The sequence below is a fragment of the Cucurbita pepo genome, chromosome 17 (assembly GCF_057944985.1).
Source record: "Cucurbita pepo subsp. pepo isolate OVF chromosome 17, ASM5794498v1, whole genome shotgun sequence".
Taxonomy (NCBI): Eukaryota; Viridiplantae; Streptophyta; class Magnoliopsida; order Cucurbitales; family Cucurbitaceae; genus Cucurbita; species Cucurbita pepo.
In genome coordinates this window covers 12,224,360-12,236,028 of record NC_141814.1, presented here as the reverse complement: position 1 = coordinate 12,236,028, position 11,669 = coordinate 12,224,360, and the positions used below count along the sequence as shown (strand labels likewise).

Sequence of the window (11,669 nt, the reverse complement as noted above, 5' to 3'; positions counted from 1 at the left end):
TAATATTTACCTTTATGTGTGAATTCTGGCATTTACTGTGGTGAAATGGAATAAGTACGGTGGCTGTACGGTCCATTGGGCCGAATGTGTAAATGAAATGAGGTTCAATAATTGAGTATTAAATAATAAAATTATTATTATTATTGGATTTTAAATCCGTTTTAACACGTGGCGTCTTGAGAGAGCTTTACCTTACTTATATATATATATATATATATATAGATAGATAAAAAGTGATTGGGTTAAATGATAAAATGTTATAAGTTTATTGAGGAAAAATAATAATAAAATAAAATAAAAAAATATTGGAATTTGAGAGAAGAATACATGAAAAGCAACATCAAAACCAAAACCCTAAATATATCCCCATGCTTGATGGTCATGAAAGGGACGTGAGCGCAAAGCCCATTCACAAACACCCAAAAAAATTAAAAAAAATAAAATAAAATAAAAAACTTTTTTTTTTTAATTGCATTTTTAATTTCAAATATCCGACCTTTTAAGAATCTAGTCGTAAGACGTGGTTCTTTATGAAGGTCGAAGTTGGTGGGCTCATACGTGACACTCGAGTAAAAGAGGGGTACATAAATGAACTGAGATCATATATGGATTAGAATATGATAATTAAAAAAGACTTAAAAAAATTGAAAGTTACTATTTATACCAACAAAATGTATGAAATTTAAAAATTATGCTTAAAATTTAAGAGATGAAAGGGGTGTGAAAGTGACATTAAAGCTGAAAAGCAAAAGGGAACAAAAAGAATACAAAATTCCAACTCCCAAAATAATAGGAGGGAGAGACAGGATGAACAACAACCTTAATTTTGTTCACTGCCTTCCTTAATCTCCCATAAATTTTAATGTCTTTTTTTTTTGTTTTTTTTTTTTTAGTAGCTCTTCTTTATAATATATATATATATATATACATAAATTTTAATAAAAAATCACTAGAAAAATGGTATTCTTCATTCACGTCGACAGGCTGCTCTTAAGGTCGGACTCCTAACTATCAAGTCCTAAATTCTCATATCTCTTATTCAGATATTGTCATTTTTGGACTTTTCTTTATGGGCTTCTCCTCAGGTTTCCACACCTTTATAATAAAATGTTTCGTTTTCCTTTCTAACTTACGTGAAATCTTACTATCCATCTCCTTTCGGGGATCCAGAGCCCTTCCTAGCACACCTTCCCGTGTCTAACTCTAATACCATTTGTAACTGTCTAAGCTCACCGCTAGTAGATATTGTCCTTTTAGGCTTTCCCTCAAAGTTTTAAAACACACATGTTAGAGAGAAGTTTTCACACTCTTATAAGGAATGTTTCATTCTCCTCTCCAATCAACATGAGATTTTACATTTTCTCTTTCACTACAAACATATCTTCAATATTCAACTGATTCACCTGTCCTAACAGACTTAGATCATCTTCAAGAGTGGCCTTAGTTAAAACGACATAAAATTTTCATTCTTTAATGATTTCAACCGAGAAAAGAAAACCCATTTATTTAATAATATTAAAGAATTAAGCATGCTAATCGATTACGAACGAGCCTAGAAATATGAAAGCTAAGATTGAGTTTAGAGACCAAGACACAGTCTCCCACATGTAGCATGTGTATTTTTGGAATAGTCAATTAAGATCAAGCCTTTAAAAGAAACCATATTATATACACATAAAAATCAAATTTTATATAGTTTTATTATACCCCACTTGAATACTTCAAACTATATTATAATATGAAAAACCCCCCTAGAAGGAAGCATTTGTGGGGGAGTGTGAAGGGTTAAGGGTAGGGTACCCTAATTAGTGCCCTAAACAAGATCCTACATCTATGTTAACAATTTATTCTAAACAAACAACAAACTTCACTTTTACCCATATGGGTTCTCTTTTTTAATCGTTAAAAAACAACGACCCTCGAATTAGGACTCATTGCATTGGCTCAGCTCGACATGAGTCTTAGATTTGAGCCCACATGTCCTAAAGTGAATTGCGACTTACAAGACGTGGCATTGTGTTTTATTTAAAAAAAAGTGAAAATAAAATGTTTTTGTTTTAAAGAGCTATATTTCTTCGTCTCCTACCAGTAAATGAATAAATGAATAAATAAAAATTACTTTTTTTCGGTCACAAAACTCCAAAAATATCTATTTTTATGAACTAGGAGTAAAAGAATTGTGCATTAATAAAAATTTTATTGGAAAGATTTTGTATACGCAAGAAGTCAAAAGGTAAATTTTTGTTTCTTTTTTTAAAAAATCTAAATTTGACCCGGGTCAAACACGAACATAATATTAGATTTAAATACAAAGTTTTATATTTTTTTTTTTTTCTAAAAGTTCGATAATTTCGTAATAAAGAAATTAGAAATGAAAGTTTGTTGAGAATTGTTGGGAGTGAGTCCCACATCGGTTAATTTAGTGGAAGTTCATGGATTTATAAGTGTGAAATACTATCTGTGTTGGTACGGGGTTTTTTCTGTTTAAAAGTATGAGAGAAAAAAATATTAAATTTATAATTTAATATATTTTTTAAAATTTTAGTATAGAAATTAGAAAACAGGGGAAGGGAACAAACGCAGGCATTGGCTTTTTCTTTGTTATTCTTGCTCTGTTGCTCTTTTCCACAGCTTCCTTTGGTTTTTTGACGAATGGTGGATTTACACGATACTCAGTCTTATGGGGCAGAGAATGAGCATGTTTTACACTAACCCCAGATCCTGACCGCGGGCAGCTTTTTAGAGAGAGAGAGAGAGAGAAGGAGAGAGAGAGAGAGAGAGAGAGAGGGATATGGGTTCATGAGACAGTGAGTCAGATGGGTTGGGGCAATGCTGGGTTGGGCGGATACCCTTTAGATCCACAGCCCTTCATCAAGTCCCCAAATGGAGTCTCCCCTTGGATTTTGAGCACAAGAACTTTAGAGAGAGCGATTAAAAAACACTTCCCCTTCTCCCTTTATTGCCTTCAAATTCCTCATTTTACTCTGTACCCACAACTGGATTTTGTTCTTCATCTTCTTCATTTCTACTGTATTTGATTCCCATTCTTCCCTTTCATCGTTGCCCCATTTGGGTTTCTATTTCGTATCTCCTTTCTTCGCCTCTTTTGACTCTGTTTTCCCCCCATTATTTGTGTGAGCATTGGGAAATTTTGAAGCCCCACTTGGGCGATTCCCTTTCTGGGCGGTTTTTTGGGTTATGTGTACCTGTTTGGGAGCTGGGAAAATCAGAATGCCGAGAAATAGAGATTTTCCTTGTTCACCCCTTTTCTTCTCTCTCTCTTGCTCCCTTGATAGAACAGAGGATTCCCCATTTCATGATTTGTTTTCGTTTCTTTTTACTTGATCGATCATCTTCACCATTTTTCTCTTTGATTCTTCTAGTTACTGTTGTGAATCTGGTGTCTATATGAATTTGGTGGAACAATGAGAGATGAGAACTCAAAGAAAAGCAAGGTTAGAAGAAACGCTGTGCTATGTTGTTCTTATGTGTTTGTGTTCTTCTGTTCTTTGTAAATTTCTGATATGCTGCTGCTGTTCTTGCTCAAGCTTTCATGGCCTAAAACACTGGTTAAGAAGTGGTTCAACTTGAAGAACAAATCCGATGATTTTGTATCGGATGATATCGCTTATAGAGGTGATTGATCAAATTTCTTCATGATTTTGATATCTCAATTCGTTTTCTAGCTCAGGAACAGCCTAAGAAAACTGGGATTCCCCCGTTTCTTGTAGCTTGCTTGCATTATTTAGCTTAGAATTTGTTCTTTATGGCCATTAATGGAGGGCTTCTGTTTGGTTGTAGCTCAACAAGAGATCTATAATTTGTTTGTTTCCTGTTGGGGACAGAGAAAAACAAAAGAATGAAAATTATGTTCTGTTTTTCATTGTGGATGGATTTGAATGCATAGCTTTAAACATTCTTTTGTTTGTTGGTGTTTCTTTTTCAGGTGGTGATGAAGAGTGGCGGAAAAACTGTTCAAAGCGGGAGACGTGCACTGTCAAGAAAAGCAAAACAGGTCGGTTTTTTCAGACATATCTCTCCATTGCTTTCCTTTGGACCACAGATAGCAGCCTTAAAAACTCCAAAACAATGAACAAACTAACATGCTTTAATCATTCATCGTTTTCTGTTCCTCAATTATCTTCACTAATCCCTTTCAACATCTCCCAAATTACTTCCCACCAGACAGATCCAACAAACGACATTCGGATCGAACTCGACGAGGCAAGATTGACCTCGATGGTACGCAGGTTACTGAAGTGCAAAACTACAGGTATATGTTCTGTTCTGTTGTTTTTGTTGTGTTCTTTTGATTGTTTTTTGTTGGATTTGTTGTCTCCTTAGCTTTATCTGTTTTGTCTGGACAGGGTTTTTGTTTCTACTTGGAATGTTGCTGGAAAGTCCCCTCCTAACTGTTTGAATCTTGAAGATTGGCTTCATGCTTCCCCTCCAGCTGATATCTATGTTCTTGGGTAGATACTCAAATCTAATATGCTGATATCTATGCTCTTTCTCTTGCTGTTCTTATTACAAAAGGGTTCATTAAAGGAGATTCTTAATGTTGCTTACTTTGTAGGTTTCAAGAAATTGTTCCTTTGAATGCTGGTAATGTTTTGGGGACTGAAGACAATGGTCCAGCAAAGAAATGGCTAGCTCTAATTAGGAAGACTCTCAACAGTCTTCCCGGCACTAGTGGGACGTGTTACACGCCTTCTCCTATTCCCGATCCGGTTGTGGAATTGGACGCAGATTTCGAAGGATCGACAAGGCAGAAGGCTTCGTCGTTCTTCCATCGAAGATCATTTCAATCACTGAGCCGTAGCATGAGAATGGACAATGACATATCCATGCCACAACCACGACTCGATCGACGGTTTAGTGTGTGTGATCGAGTTATGCTTGGACATCAACCGAGTGATCATCATGAGCCAAGTTACAGATGGGGTTCCTCAGATGATGAGAATGGAGATTCACCCATTGCCTCACATTATTCACCTTTCTCTTATAATGGTTTTCTTCCCATGGAGGATAGAGATAATCGACAATCCGGTCACTCGAGGTACTGTTTAGTTGCGAGCAAACAAATGGTTGGGATCTTTTTAACTGTTTGGGTGAGGAACGATCTCCGAGACGACATTCGAAACATGAAAGTATCTTGTGTTGGTAGAGGATTGATGGGTTATCTTGGGAATAAGGTAATAAGTTCTTAAGTTCTTATTCAAACTGAAGGAAGTAAACAGTAATCTAACTCTTTATGGATTTGCAGGGATCAATTTCAATAAGCATGTCTTTACATCAAACAAGTTTTTGCTTCATCTGTACTCATCTAACCTCTGGCCAGAAGGAGGGGGATGAACTTCGGAGAAACTCCGACGTCATGGAGATTCTCAGAAAAACACGGTTTCCCCGAGTTCACGGCATGGGGGACGAGAACTCTCCTCAGACGATCTTAGAGCACGAGTAAGAATACCGATCATTTAGCAAACAAACTATTGTTACAATGCATGAACTTTGGCTGTTGGTTCAACGTTATTAGCTTTCTCTAAAACTCTGTCATTGTGATTGTCCTGTCTCAGTCGAATTATTTGGCTCGGGGACTTGAATTATCGGATTGCATTGTCGTATCGATCGGCAAAGGCTCTTGTCGAGATGCAAAACTGGAAGGCATTGTTAGAGAATGATCAGGCATGCTTGCTACAAACCTTAATCCATCAAATGTCATGTTCTTACTTATAATGATGACCAGTTTATCTAAGCTTGAAACAATCTGTTTTTCCAGTTACGACTCGAGCAGAGACGGGGCCATATCTTCGAAGGATGGAATGAAGGAAAAATATACTTTCCTCCCACGTACAAGTATTCGAATAATTCCGACCGATATGCAGGAGAGATGAGGCACCCAAAGGAGAAGAGAAGAACTCCGGCTTGGTAAAACAACATTATATATACATATCATACCATTGTCGAGAAAAAGTCGATTCTAACTTCGGTTATATATGAAGGTGCGATCGCATACTATGGTACGGAAGAGGCCTTCATCAACTGTCGTATGTACGTGGAGAATCGAGATTTTCAGATCATCGACCTGTTTACAGCATATTCTTAGCTGAAGTCGAATCTATAAACCATAGCCGAATCAAGAAAAGTATGAGCTATTCGAGTTCCCGCGTCGAAGTCGAAGAGCTGTTGCCATGTATGTATAGACATCCTGAAATGAACTTCTATTGAGGGACATTCTTGCCACACCAAGCTTTTCTAAGCCAACAACTTGTGATCAAATCACTTACTCTACAAGAAGGTAATCAGCCAAATCCCAAGTTCATCTATATATATATATAACAAACTTACCATACTTCCATTGATGCTATTATCAGGGCTCGTTCATCGTTCGATCGTCGTGTCGTATCGACTTCCTCACAAATCCTACTAAAACTCGCCCTCTCAATTAAGGTAATCCCATTGTCTCTACATAGTTCTGTGACTTCTGTGAAAATCTAGAGCAATTAGTTTTGGGAATGCTGAATAACATCTGTGTTTGTTTTCGATCTACTCGGTTCGAGTGGCCATAGAAAACAGAACACAAGAACCAAGCATTTATATGAAACCCACAGCTGAAAAGGTTGTCTTGTTTCAAAAACAATGTTGCAGGCTAGAACAAGAGAAAGAACAAGAAAAAGTTGGTTGTTTTTACACAACCATGGCGGCCTTCTGAAAGCCTGGAAGATGAAGAAGAAGAAAGTCCATTATGAGCTTGTCACTGTGCAGGTGGTGGCGGCAGCGGCGGCGGCGGCGGCGGCGGCGGCGGTGGTGGTGGTGGTACCTACACCCTGCAAATTTTTTTCATAAGTTAAGATTCAAACTGATATGTTGGACAAAATAAGTATCATTTTTTAGGGTTTTGGGTTCAAATGTTTAGGATTTTTAATGTATTTTAGTTTTTGGCGATGATTCTTTTCAGAGATTTTTGGGAAATAAAAGCAAAACAAAAAACATAGGCACGTTTTGAGAGAATTTAGGTTCAAATTTTCGATCGTGTAACCGTTCAAGATGACTATTAGCAGATATGGTCTGTTTTGACTTGTTATTGTTGGCCTCATGATTTTAAAATTCCTATACTCGGAGAGGTTTCTACACTCCTTATAAGAAATGTTTTGTTAATATCACAATCCACCCCCTTGGGCCCAGCGTCCTCGCTAGCACACTACTCGGTGCTTGGCTCTAATGTCATTTGTAATAGTCCAAGCTCACTATTAATGAATATTGTTTGCTTTTGTTTGTTACGTATCGTCGTGAGCCTTACAGTTTTAAAACGTATCTATTAGGGAGAGGTTTCTACTTCCTTATAATGAATGTTTCGTTCTCGTCTTCAACAAACGTGAGATCTCACATCATATTATTATTACTTTTCAAATCAAGTTAAAATTGTTAAGCTCGGGTCTGCTGAGCTCGAATTCATCCCTTCAACTCGAACTTAGATTCAATACAAATGTCTGCTTTCTATTTGATTCGCTCGAAATAGACGATTTTGTCCTTGGATAAACTTTTCAATTCTAAATATAAAGGCATAATCCAATCCAATCCAAGGGTGGAAAAGGTAAAACTTTGTCCTAATTTCTTTTTTTTTTTTTTTTTTTTTTTTTAATGTTTGAAATTAAAGTTAATGGCTTTATTCCACCAAATGTATTGGGATTCTGTCGGGCCCACTTAAAAAGGTTATTTAGTAATTTAATTACAATCGAAATTTTCAAAAAAAAAAAAAAAAAAAAAAAAATATATATATATATATATATATATATATATTAATTAAATCACACATTATTTCTTTTCATTTTTTTTTAATTAAGATTATAGAAATAGAGGTAATATTTTTTTTAAAAAATAAATAATATTTCCTTAAAAAAATGTTTGAAAAAGTCGTATTCCTCGAGATGGGTTATGTTTTCACGGTCGGTTGACCGTTAAAAAAATCTAAAACAGACCGACCAACACCGTCAAATAAATAAATAAATAATAATAATAATAATAAAATTAATGTTTAGAATAATAATTTATTTTTGCCTTTCTCTATTTTCAACGGAATATAATAAATATTGGACCAGCTAGTTTAATAAAGTTCTGATCTCTCCAAGATTTCGGATACTTTTTTTTTTAATAATATTTTTAATTATTTCCACGTCAGCATCCATCCAAATTCATTTCAAACTCAAAAAATGAACCTTTTTATTTTTTATTTAAAAGAAATATTATAATTATTTATAATAATGTAACAGTCGAGTAAAAAAGTGGTACGTGAATGAATCTTGACTCGATCTTAAAAGAGATTCTGATGATGAGATAACTAAGGAAACCTTTAAGTGCACTTTCGAACAATTCTTTATTGGATAACTGTTGCACGGGACGTAAAGGAATGTTGGAGCCATCACGTGGAAAATGAGAATTTTAAAACGTAATAACATTGACCCGAAGATTAGAGACACGTAAATTTATAATATTAAACCGAAATAAGAGTCGGGTTTAAAAAAAAAAGAGGAAAAAGGCAATGTTCTTTAAAAGAAGAAGCATGTGTTAAGGTTGATTTGTTGGAAAGAATTAAAGTAAAAAGTGTTATTTGGATAATGTTAATAATGATGATTACTTACAATGAACTCATCCAAACTTCAAAAAAATAGTTATAAATCTTCAATCACCTCATAATTATTGCTTTTTTTTAATTATTTTTTTAAAGAATATATATGTGTATTAATATAAAATATAATTTATAAATTCATTGAATTTGTTCATAATAAATCAAAAAACGGTTTTGATAAATCGGGAAAAATTGAAACCAAGAATAGGGATCTTTAACGAATGGGATCAATAATTATTAATTATTTTATTATTTCGACACACGAACAAGAAAAATAAGATGAATAATCCCTTCTAGAATCTTTTATTCGTTTATTTATCTTATTTATTATTTTAAAATAATATGAAATATTGATAAAATCTTGTGGGATTTGATTGAATAAAATAAATAATGTTATTATTATTAGTAAAAGAAGAAGAATGAAAAGAAAAGGAACACAAATCTCAAGGGATTTTCAGCTTTGTTATTTAAAAAAAAAAAAATTAAAGAAAAAAAAAAGAGACAGGGTTTAGGATATTCTCAGTGTTCCTCAGCTTTTGTAGTGTTCTTAATAGATCTTGTCTCTCTTTCTCTCTCATTTTTTCTCTCACTAGATCCCATCTTGTTCCCTCTTACCACCTTAAACAAAATTTTCCATCAGCTTTTGGAATTTCTTTTTAAACTTTGTGTTTTGGAACAAATTCTTTCTCGGTTCGTTAAAACTCGAAAAGATTTGAAAATTAGAATGAAAGAACCGTTGAGTATTATTGGGAGAGAGTCTTACATTAGCTAATTTCGGGAATGATCATGAGTTTATAAGTAAGGAATACATCTTCATTGGTATGAGGTCTTTTGGGAAGCTAAAAGTAAAGTTACGAGAGGTTATGCTCAAAGTGGACAGTATCATATTATTGTGGAGCGTGAACATGATACGATAGAGTTGGTTTTTAGAATATTTTAAAGAAAAGTGGAGGGAAAAAATGGAAGTGGGGATAGGGTTGGTTGCCATTTTATGAAGCAAAGAAACAAAGGGAAGGGAATGGCCTGCAAAAGCTCTGAAGAAGAAGAAGAAGAAGAAGTTCAGTTCCCAAAATTCAAACTATCTATTCATCAAATCACCATTTTGTTTGACCCACCTTTGTCCTTTACCCTTCTTTCCTCCTTTTCTTTTGGATTTGTTCCAATTTTAATTACGTTACCACTGTATAGACGTGCACGTCGAGTAATTTAACGTGTAAGAGTTCAAACCCGCTTTCCTCAAAGTTTTAAAATGTACCCGTAAATAGAGGTTTCCACATTTTACAAGGAATGTTTCGTCCCTTAAATGTATATGTAAGGGGAGGTTTCCACGTACTTGAATAATTCGTGCTCTTCTCCATCCGATGTCGGATCTCATATAACGAGACGTCGCCCGTAAAACAACTTTGATGGTTAGATGGCTACTCACGAACATCGCTTACTTAACCAACTAGTAGTTAGATTTTTTATCTCCCAATGAAGGGTAATAAGAAAAAATAAGTGCTTTTAAATTTTTATTGAGAATAGAGAAATTAAAATTAAATATTTAAAAATATAAAAAAAATAGGAAGGGAATAAAATTCAAAAGGTAAAAATAAATTTTAAGAATTAATTGAGTTAATTATTAGGCAATAATAAAGTGATGTACTTGTAGTGCTGCCACACAAACAATAAATAACAATGGAAAATACCATTTTGTCCAAACCAAACACATTGGGTCAAACAAGTACCAGGGGCTTTTATGTCAACATTTAACTAACCGAATTACTGTTTTGTCCAATATACTTATTTCCCTTCCAATAATATCTCCGACATTTTAAAAACACTATAGAATCTCCTTTGATCAACAAGGTAATTTGAATCTTACGTGATTCCCTATCGTTTTAGAGTTCTTGGATAGTTTAGATCTGGACGTCTTATTTGTTCAATGAGGTGGGTCAAACTAAATTCCTAGAGATAAAATCATCTTGGTTCGAGAGTTTTAGCAAATTTACAATTTAGCCCTTTGGTTTCCTAGGAGTGTTAGGTATGATATAGGGCAAAGATACATGATAGGACCCACATATGAGAGGAAAAGAAAAGAAACGGTATGAGAAAAAGATAGAATTAGAGGGTTGCATATCCAATAAATAGCAATAGTCTTTTATGGTTAAGGGAGGTGAGGAAACAGAGCAGAGCAGAGCAGAACAGAGCAGAACAGAGCAGTGCAGAGTACTAAGACTCTGTCACTGAACTGTGCTTACAGCTCCAAATGTGTATTAAATTTGGCAATAATGGAGATTGGTTAGGTTTGGATATGCTGAAATTCAAAGCAGCAGGCACATTTTTTAGGGAATGCATGATCATAACGTATGAATTCACTCACTACTGCAAGTTTTGTTCAGTAAAAAGAGACAAAAAGAAGGCCCATTTTAACACAGCAGAAGAGACGCACAGAAGACACTGCAATATCAATATGTATATCTATATGGAAATGAGCTGATGCTGGCTTTGGTGCTCAGCTCATTCTGACACTGTTAACGCACGCTACAAAATTACACCAATCACACTCATCATCAATGCTATTCCCTCTCTCTCTCTCTCTCTCTCTCTCTCTCATGCAGCAGCAACAACAACAACAAAAAGATCCCCACATCTTTTGAATTCAAAACCAAAACCCCATTTGATTTTTCTCTTAACTTTAAAGCTGTGGAGATCTGATGCAAATAAAGTGGTGTATAACTAAGAACAATCTGTATAAGCAAAACCATGTAGATAGCAGATATAAGCAGTGTGGTGGTGGTGGGTAATTAAGTTTAACCATGTCAAGAGGTTATCAGCATTCAGTATATCAGTGGATTTAACTTGTGAAGCAAGGGATGTCAGAAGCTGAGTAAAGAGAGAGAGAGAGAGAAGAAAATGAGGAGCTGTGGGGACAGACAACCAATAATGAGTCAAAACACAAAAGGGGTCTGGTTTTGGGGATAAATGACCTCACTCTAAGCGTAAACACTGCCAAGAAATCAATGGGGTTTTGTTTGTATGTCTTTGTTTGCCAGCTTAAGCA

The 11,669-nt window shown here is 34.9% G+C and overlaps 1 protein-coding gene across 1 annotated transcript; it reads left to right on the top strand.

Annotated features, from left to right (window-relative positions):
* The first annotated feature begins 2,602 nt into the window (after positions 1-2,602).
* LOC111778193 (type I inositol polyphosphate 5-phosphatase 4) lies at positions 2,603-7,280 on the top strand. Its single transcript, XM_023657881.2, has 12 exons — positions 2,603-3,455; positions 3,549-3,636; positions 3,947-4,015; positions 4,186-4,273; positions 4,368-4,472; positions 4,577-5,195; positions 5,267-5,460; positions 5,577-5,685; positions 5,780-5,928; positions 6,003-6,298; positions 6,375-6,450; positions 6,649-7,280. Exons 1-10 carry the CDS (start codon positions 3,426-3,428, stop codon positions 6,226-6,228), a joined length of 1,677 nt encoding a protein of 558 aa, XP_023513649.2. The 5' UTR covers positions 2,603-3,425; the 3' UTR covers positions 6,229-6,298; positions 6,375-6,450; positions 6,649-7,280.
* The last annotated feature ends 4,389 nt before the right edge of the window (positions 7,281-11,669 follow it).

What these genes read in the sequence shown, in the direction of transcription:
- LOC111778193 (XM_023657881.2), top strand. Translation starts at nt 3,426, where the DNA reads ATGAGAGATGAGAACTCAAAGAAAAGCAAG. An exon ending in AGAACTCAAAGAAAAGCAAG is followed by an intron (nt 3,456 to 3,548) that starts GTTAGAAGAAAC and finishes TTCTTGCTCAAG; the next exon opens with CTTTCATGGCCTAAAACACT. An exon ending in AAGAGAAGAACTCCGGCTTG is followed by an intron (nt 5,929 to 6,002) that starts GTAAAACAACAT and finishes TTATATATGAAG; the next exon opens with GTGCGATCGCATACTATGGT.